The sequence below is a fragment of the Arachis hypogaea genome, chromosome 16 (assembly GCF_003086295.3).
Source record: "Arachis hypogaea cultivar Tifrunner chromosome 16, arahy.Tifrunner.gnm2.J5K5, whole genome shotgun sequence".
Taxonomy (NCBI): domain Eukaryota; kingdom Viridiplantae; phylum Streptophyta; class Magnoliopsida; order Fabales; family Fabaceae; genus Arachis; species Arachis hypogaea.
In genome coordinates, this window is record NC_092051.1 from 110,430,481 (window position 1) to 110,439,788 (window position 9,308).

General features: G+C 39.4%; 1 protein-coding gene across 1 annotated transcript; it reads right to left on the reverse strand.

Annotated features, from left to right (window-relative positions):
- Nucleotides 1–2,271: 2,271 nt before the first annotated feature.
- On the reverse strand, nucleotides 2,272–3,369 carry LOC140180179 (uncharacterized). The gene is made up of 2 exons (XM_072220605.1): nucleotides 2,869–3,369; nucleotides 2,272–2,724 (listed from the first exon to the last, which is right to left on the reverse strand). Exons 1-2 carry the CDS (start codon nucleotides 3,367–3,369, stop codon nucleotides 2,272–2,274), a joined length of 954 nt encoding a protein of 317 aa, XP_072076706.1.
- Between the last annotated feature and the right edge of the window lie 5,939 nt (nucleotides 3,370–9,308).

A 9,308-nucleotide genomic window follows, 5' to 3' on the forward strand; every position in this document is an offset into this window, starting at 1 on the left:
AGCTTCCAACGTGGAAGAGGCACACGTGTCATGAGCTATTGCTGACAAGGTAAGTTTAAGAAAACAGTTCAAATAAGTCCCTAAGTGTTTGAAACCTAATCCTAAATTCTACGATAAATAGGTTGCCTTCATCAATCAGATGGCCATATGCCTAGGTTCGTGTTCAAATTGGTGGTTTCGGGCGACGATGGATGCCGGAAATGGAGGCCGTGGTGGCGGTGTGTCGTTGTTCTCGAACAGCAGTAATGGTTCCAGCGCCTCAATGCGAAGCAGGAGGAAACCCCATGAGGAATCATGTTTCTGTGGGTTGAAGGCTGCGATAAGAAAGTCTGGGACAGCGGAGAACCCAGATAGACTATTCCGTGCATGTCCAAGGTACCGGGTGAGTGTTGTGTAAGATTTTAATGGTTTTTTGATGTTGTTTTGAGTGTTGGAATTTTGTTTAATTTTTTATTTTCTGATTTCTGAATTTTCAGAAGGGCAGTCACTGCAACTACTTTAAGTGGGTTGAGGATGATGAGTATGAAGGGATGGGCCAAGGTGGAACGAAGAAAGATTATGGGGCTGAGCTGTAGGTTGATAGTGACTGTGATGAATGGAGGTTGAAGGTGGCATGGAGACTGGGCAGCTTGGAAGCTGAAGTAAAAGCATTGAAAATGTTAATAGTTTTCCTGTTTGTGGTAGTTGTGCTTAATGTGATTGTTTGTAGTTTGTTGTGTCGTTCCAAGTAAAGCAAATTCGAAACACTTGATGGTGTAATGAGATGAATCCATTGAATGAGAATAGATGTTTCATTTGGTGTTTTTATATGAAGACAACACAATCCAATTCAAAGGTTCCAAACCAATTTGGATGACTATTAAAGTAACATGTACTAAGGAATGGACATAATCAGTAGTGAAAGTAGTGTTAAACATTGAGTAGTCAAAGTACTATTAAATATTGAGTTGCCATAGAAGGCTAGATGTCACATTTCCTTAAGGACCAAAAGGTTTAACATAGGAAACAGACCACATCAAAGTCATAAGCTTTTACATGAGGATACATAACCTAAAAAGTATCCTAGACCAAAATAAAAGGGCATAGTACAACTTTCAGTGACATAGATAACCAAAATGTACATAATGTAACTCCAGTTGCCCTGTGCAAAAAAACATAAAAGTATTCTCACACAAAAACAAATACAACCACAATACATTTCAACACTAATCAAAGTCATTTATCAGTCTTTCTTGGGGGCTTGAAGGCGGGAGTAGGAACGAAGGTCATAAAGTCAGCCAGTTTTTTAGCAGTGGCTGAACTAGTCCCCTTGATTGTCTCAGCAGAGATAGCGACTGGTGCGGCTACAGTAGGTTTAGGAGACGACTGAAGTCTGGCTTTCCCTTTAATGACCTTTAACTTGGATGGCCTAGCAGTGACTTGTTCCTACACAAATTAATGGTACATCTAGATTTAGATTTAGCTTATTAAAGAAATGAGATTAAATAACAAAATAACAAATGTTTAAAATGAATCACGTATGGTAGATTACCTGTTGTGTTTTTTGGGTTGGTGGTATACTGTCACACTGGCTAATATCAATTACTGTTGGTGATGGAGCTGGATTAGGTTCAGCTGGGACAGTGCTTGCTTCAGAGGCAGCCCCTTCTGCAGCAGGGGCAACCAGAGCTAGTTGCAGCTGCAGCTGCCTAGCATGCTCCTCAGCTTCGGTAGCTTTCTTCTTTGCACAGCTTCACTTGTTGTGTCCTATCTCACTGCAATACATGCATCTGATAGGGTTATACTTCCTCTTCATCTTTGTTTTTGACCCAGTGGGTTGTTCCTCTTTGTCTCTTCTCCTTTTCTTCGTTGGTCTTCCAGGCTTTGCCTTAAATGGTGGTGGGACGGGAGCTGGGTGTGGACTTTTTTCCCACAGATCCTGACCTTTCACTGGATTCACATTGAAGCAATAAGTCTTCCTGTACGCTTCCATTTTCAACCAATCGTGACAATAGTCTTCAGCACGTTTATCATTCTTATCCTGTATAGCTGAGATTGCATGCATACACGGCATCCCTTACATAGAGAAACCAATCATTATTTTGAAGTCATGCATAAAAGTAAATTACAGTAACTAAATGGTGAATTTTTTACCTGTTAGTTGCCAAAAACGACAGCTGCATGTATGCTTTCCCAGGTCAACCACCATATTGGTTGGCCAGCCATGAACTTCATAAAGTTCTTCTTTTTCATCACCAAACCATTGAGGAGCCCAGTGGCTAGACAACGCTGTCATGGCTTCAAGTCTGCTCTGCTGAACAGGGGGAGAATCCCTTGATAATTCTCTAGCTTCTTCCGATTGTCAACAATACTCTTCATGATGATTCTTCTTACTTCCTCAGCTAATGTCAGAATCGGCTTGCCCCTATCATGCTTGATTTTTGCGTTGAAAGACTCGCAAGCATTGTTGCATATGTTATCCACCTTTGGCAGTTCACTGAAGTGGGCCTTTGTCCATGCATCTTTTGGCCATTTATCGAGATATTCCCATGCTTTTTGATTAATTACCTTTACTCTGTTCATGTTTCTGTTGAATTCAACTGTTGTCCTAGACCGAGCACATTCCCAAACCATGTCCTTCAGTTCAGTACTAGACCACTGTTTTGAGAAATTGCGCCATAAATGCCAGACGCAGAATCGATGGTGTACCCTGGGAAATACTTCCTGAACAGCTGGTATTAACCCCTGCAAGTTAACACAGACACGACAAGATAACATGTCAAATTCGTCCCTACGATAACTTCATTAAATCAAATACATTCCTCAATGTTACTTCATTAAATCAAAATAGTCCCAATTTTATCCTATCAGAATCAATAAAGTGCTCACCTTCTGCATGTCTGAAATAAAGCACCATTTATTCTCTCTGTAGTCTCCCAAGTCATTGTGCAGTAACTCAAGGAACCACTTCCAGTTGTCCTTGTTTTCAACGCTGACTATGGCATAAGCAATCACAAGTATGTGATTGTTAGCATCCTGGCCACAAGCTATTAAAATCTGACCCCCATGTAGTGTTTTCAGAAACGCTCCATCAAGACCAATTAAGGGTCTGCAACCAGCCTTAAAACCCCTCTTGCAGGCATCAAGGCAAACATAAAAGCGATCAAACAGGGGAGGACTCTCAGGCATGGGGATGACAGACACTTGAACTGTGGAGCCGGGGTTACTAGTCAGCAACTCATTGGCATAGTCCCACACCAACCCATATTGAGCTATCTCATCACCCTCGACTATTTTCCTAGCGGCTTTCAAAGCTCTTGTAATGCATGTGCTATTGAGATAGACGTTGCACTTTCTAACAAACCAGTCATAAACCTCTCGATACTTCATGGTTGGGTGTTTTCTAAGCTTAGGTACTAGTTTACTCAGAGTCCAAGTTTGGGTTGCAGCTCTGTTTTTCCTCCTTCTAGGACAAGTGTGATTATCTACTAGTGTATTAATTTGCCAAGAACCATCTTGCTTATTACATGCATAGTAAACTACCCAGGGACAATCTTCAGACTTACAGACAGCCCTAACTCTAACTTTATCATTTTTTGAAAACAGAATATTTCTACCCCACTGGATTGTATAATCCCTAGTTGCTTGCATGAATTCAGACTTGGACTTAAATACCATACTAACCTCGAATTTCAACTCTCCAAACTTTGTTTTGTCATTGAACTAAGGGTACACAGCTGGTGATTCTTCATCAGACTCTAACACCTTATCAGAATCCTCTGAATGCCAGGAGTCAGCATCTGAGGCAGTATCACTATCATCTAAATCTGTTAACAATAAACATTAACACATTAGAAACCCTAACATTTGCATAATAATTTACGAAACAACTAACCCTAATGGAATTAACATACCAGACTCAGAACTTTCTTCTTCTTCAGACCTCTCATAGTTGGAATCATCAGTGTCTATCTCTTTATCAGCTAGTCTTTTCTTAGGGGGCTTCTACTTTTCTCTGACTTCAGATCTGCTGTCCCTTTTTACACTTCTTTTTCCCTTCCCAGAGTCACTGTCACTCTCATTGCTATAGAGCTTGTCTCCTACAACTTTTGGAGGCCTATACAGTTCATCTTCAGTACTCTCATAAGAGTCATGAGAGTCAGTGTCATCTTCCTGGAGGGGAGCTTCCTTCACTTGTCTTCCACATCTTGTGACTCTGCAGCCACTGCTATTTTGTTTGTCCTTTGCCCCTTGTGAGTTATTTCCTGCCTCTGATGATGACTTTGATTGAGGTGGGACTGATTTGGCCTGATAATTGGTCTTCTTGGCCTGAGGAACAGGCTTCATGGGCTGAGCGGTTGTCTTCTTGGGCTGAGATATTGTCTTCTTGGGCTGGTGGGATGCTTTATTGGGCTGAGACATGGGCTTCACCTTTGGTTGATTGGGCTCAGATATGGGCTTCATTGTTGGATTGGGCTGTGACTTGGGCTGTGAGGTTGATCTGTTGGGGTGAGAGGTTTGCTTCTGGGACTGAGGATCAATTGTTGTAGGTTTCTTCACAGGTTGGTCACTGCACTTCCCCTGTTTCAACCCTTCTACTTCCACATTCACTACTTCATCCTCAATCTGGTCTACTATACAAGGCTGAGAGATACAATGCTCAAGGTAGATATTGATCAGATTGTGGTTTCTCCTGCAATCCTTGCACATGGCAACCAAGTCTGCGTCTGTGACTAAGCTTCTCAACCCTGATGAAAGAGGAACTCTAGGATCTTTCCACCAACAATTTCCAGCTTCAATGTAACCCAACTCCCTATAATAACCCCTTACATAGAAGACGTCAAGCGTGTCTCCGTCAACCCCCATCAACACCTCTGTATTATCGGGTTCGTATACCATATCTCCTTCCGCATTCTTCTTAAACAGTCCCCCATGGTGAAACACAAAGGTCATCGGAGGACCTTCCATCTACAAACAGAAACAACAAAACCTCCTTAGCCCACACAGATTGCAACTGCCTATTCTCAATCATAACATAAGAAACCCTAACCCCAAAACAAACATGCAACAACGAAAACTAACTACCATTAACATCAAACACCCATAACACAATATCATCACAACGGCATTCAAAGCAATGCATTCTGACTTTACACAACAGTCACACAAACCCCTACCCCTAATCAGACAGAGATATACAGAACGCCACCCCTAAGACATCAGGCTACAAACTGACTTCAAAAAAAAAGAAAAAACTTTAATGCTTACCTCTAACCGTCACGCTTGCTTCTTCCACAATCAATGTTGCTAACATCTGACGACCACTCTTCTCAGTACCAACAGCTACTCGGCTTTGATCGTCAACCAACGACGACAAACGTGGCTGGCGATGTTCGAATGCAACTTGAAGGGGTTAGGGCATGGCTTGAGGGAGACGAAACAATTTGGAGCCAGACGTGGAGATACTCGTTAAGGAAGAGGGTGAATCCACTCTGCAATGTTTTGAATCCAATATCTCCACAAAACGACGCCGAATCATGTCTATCTGGACATTCCCTCAAAACGGCGTCGTATTCCTTCTCTGCCAGCATGGAAGTTAACGTGCCACGTGAGCAGACGTTAGCCATGTCATCAAGCAAATTGACGGAAGGACGAACCTGATTAACTCGCGTAACTTTCGGGGACTCTTTTGATTAACTTTATCTTTCAGGGACTAATATGGAGATCGGGGTATCTTTCAGGGACGATTCTGAGTATTAACTCATTATATTATTTCACAATCACTCACAATAATCAACCAGATTCAGAAAAATCACTAACAAATTAGCAGAAGCATAATAAATTAAAATCATTAACAATTTTGCAAAAATAGCATAAGCAGATGGAACAATAACCAACCTGACTAAAAAAATCAAGAAGCAAAAAAGAAAAAATAAGAGACTAAATCAGAAATAGAACCCAGTTGAATCATAAATACAAATTAGAACAGAACAAAATCAACAGAATCAAAATCAACTAAAATAAATCAGAACAGATAAAATTAGTACAAAAACAAATCAGAACAGAACAAATTCAACAAAATCAAAATCAACAAAATCAAAAGTGCTAGTTGATTCCAGCGGCTGCATTTCTTTCACCTTTCCCCTCCTTCTTGCTAGGTGATTCCAAGCTCTTAAAAAGCAAATCCATTCGAAATAGTGAAATTATAATAGAATCATAAAAATCTTTAAAACTTAGAATGATAACAAATCATAAAAAATAGAAATAAAAAAATCAGAATCATAACAATAAACTTACAAACAGAACATCCAGAATTAGAATAATAGAAACAAAGATTCAAAATAGAATTGAAAAAATAAAAACCCTAATAAACAGAACAAAAATATATAGAGCCAAAAAATAAATAGAACAAAAATAAAATCAATAAATCATATTCATACCTGAGGCTGAGGCTCCACTGGAAGTTGGAAAATACAGCGATGAAGGGGAGAGACGGAGCACCACGACGGCACAGCGCTGACAACGATGATGACGCCGACTCGCTAAGAACCATGCCACTACTGCCTACTGAGAACGACGGGGCTGAGGAGCAAGAATGAACACGGTGATGGCAGAGAGAATGGCGAATAGAGACTGAGAACGACGACGTTGAGAGAAGCAGTGAGCTAGTGAGCTGCGTAGAGAAAGACTATGAACGAAGCAGAGAGAGATTGAGAAAGACGTGGAGAGAGACTGAGAATGCCAATGTGTGTATGCGGCGTGAATGAGTGGGAAAGAGGGAAAGAATGGGTATTAGGGTTAGGTTAATTTAGGGCATGTAAAATTGATATAGATATTTTCATTTACCAGCTCGGTTCGGTTTGATTTAGGTCTTTGGAGTCAGAACCAAAAACCGAATTGAACCGTATAAAAAACTGCAAAATTTTATTTTTTTTTATTTTTTCGGTTTTTGGTTTGTTCGGTTATTGGTTTTTTGGTTTGGTTGCTCAGTTTTGTTCGAATTGAATCGGTTTTGAGCACCGCTAGATTTTACATTCTTTGCTGGGTGAACTTGAGTTACTAATGTCCAAGTTAATTGATGATTTAGAGATATTAATTAATCTTATTTTCACTAACGCTAATCTTTTACTAATTCAAGTAGTAAGTTGGTTAGAACTTGTAGATTTTGATTAATTAAGCCTAATTAACTTTTCTCAATTTATAGAGGTTGACGAATTGGATTTGCTCTTGGTAATTATGATGTTGTGGTTAGTGACAAGGATAATGATTCTTAACCCCTCAACCCTTGTCAAGATCTTTTAAAATTTGAATTTACTTTCAATCCCTAGTTAATTATCTTAATTGCTCTGAGTTTAATTTTTCTTCGCATTTAGATATTGCATTGCTCTTTAATTTTTTGTTATTTAAATTTCTGTCAATTTTAATCAAATCCCTGATTTCCCTCATTGTCAATAATCATGCACTACATTATGATTTCTAGGGAGAATGACTTGGGCCTAAACTCTCGATTATTGATTTGAATTGTGACATTTTTAAACTAAACTTTGAGTGTTAAATTTCGATTTAGAGTTACAATGAACTTGAGTTTTATAATTTGTGAAATTTTTAAACGAATACTTAGCGCTCATCACACTGAAATAAAAAAGATAAATTGAAATTAAAAATAGAAACTAGAAAACAAAAGGACAGGTTGAAATTGAATACAAAAAGAATCACTCTAATTTTTATCCAATTTCTTGATGTAACAAGAAAGGGACTCCTCAACCTAACTTGTCCACACCATAGTTTGAAAATTGAAACAAAGGAACTCACTCAACTTTCTATCTAATTTCTTGATGCAACAAGAGATGGACTCACTCAATATCACTTGTCAACACAATAGTTTCATCATGAATCCAAAAAGTGCTTTGGCACTCCTCTTTTTAGTTGATGGATGGGGCCTAAAGCCCAAGAGAGACTACATGCTAACCATACGGCGCAATAATGCCCCTCTGCTATCATCATCTAGAATGCTCCTCATATCAGAAGGAGGTTGACTGAGAATGTCATACCCACTCCAGAGTTTATGCTTGCTTCCAAAAAATCAGCACTACGGTTGGCTTCTCTATATGTATGTTGAAATCTAATATTCCAATCCCTATTGACCAACTCTTTAGTTCCCTTAGTCAATGCTTTTGGGTGATGTTAAAAATTTCTTCTACTGACTATGTTGAAAGCAGCCATGAAATCAGTGTCCACCACAATTCTTTTCAATGTGAGGTCCCAACAGATCTTCAGTCTATTGTATATGCTCCATATTTCTGCTTGAAAAGCTATGTGGGTACCAAGATTAGCAGTAAATTATACTAACCATCTTCCACAATGATCTCTAATAAGTCCCCCATAACCGGCCTTCCCCAAATTGTTCAAGGTTGCACCAACTGTATTAAGTTTCATCCATCTTTCAAGTGGGCCTTGCCATGCCACATGAATCTGCTGTCTACTTCGAGGTTGCCCACTATTTATTTGTTTCTCATGTGCTTTCAATATACTACCTGCATAGTCCTTACCATTTTTACAGCAAGGTACGGTCTTTAGAACGTGGAATTGAAAATCTTCTTGTTTTGCCAATTCCACAACAACTAACATGTCACTAAGAAGAGGGCTGTCCAATTATCCATTTTGGAGATTCACTCCAAGGAGAGATTCCATCAGATCCAAATATTGAATGGAGCTCTAAAGAAGAAATAGATGTAGCTAGGGTGGAGGAGTTGAACCTAAACCCTTGACGCTGCAGGGAAGTTGCACAGCACATGCAAAAGAGTTTCAACGCTGTTATTGTACTTATGACAATTTGGGTTGGTACCAAACATTATCTCCCTCCTTTCTAAAGTCATCAGTTTCTTATGATCCACCATCCAAAAGAAACATTTGATTCATTTGGTTCCTTTCTATTTCCATATTAAACTCCAAATCTGGTCACCTTCTTCTTCATGGTTTGATAGCCTCTTATATGCACTGGATACTGAGTAGGCTCCATCCTGGGATGGTTTCCATAACAAAGCATCTTCTCCCAAAACCTTATTTGCTGGTAATATTACAAGAATGTTTTTCTAGGTCTCTTCTTGGAAGTGAAACTGTAAAAAGATTGTTTTTCACATTCTCTCTTCCATAACTACATCACACACTTTCAAGTTAAGATCGATATTCTGTTGGTTCTCATTTACTTTGTTGATCAGAGCACCTTCTCCTTTCACCCATTTGTCTTGCTAGAAAAGCATGTTTCTTCCATTTTCCACTGACTTTAACATGTTGTTAGCAAAAAACTCATGTACCTTCACCAGTCCTTT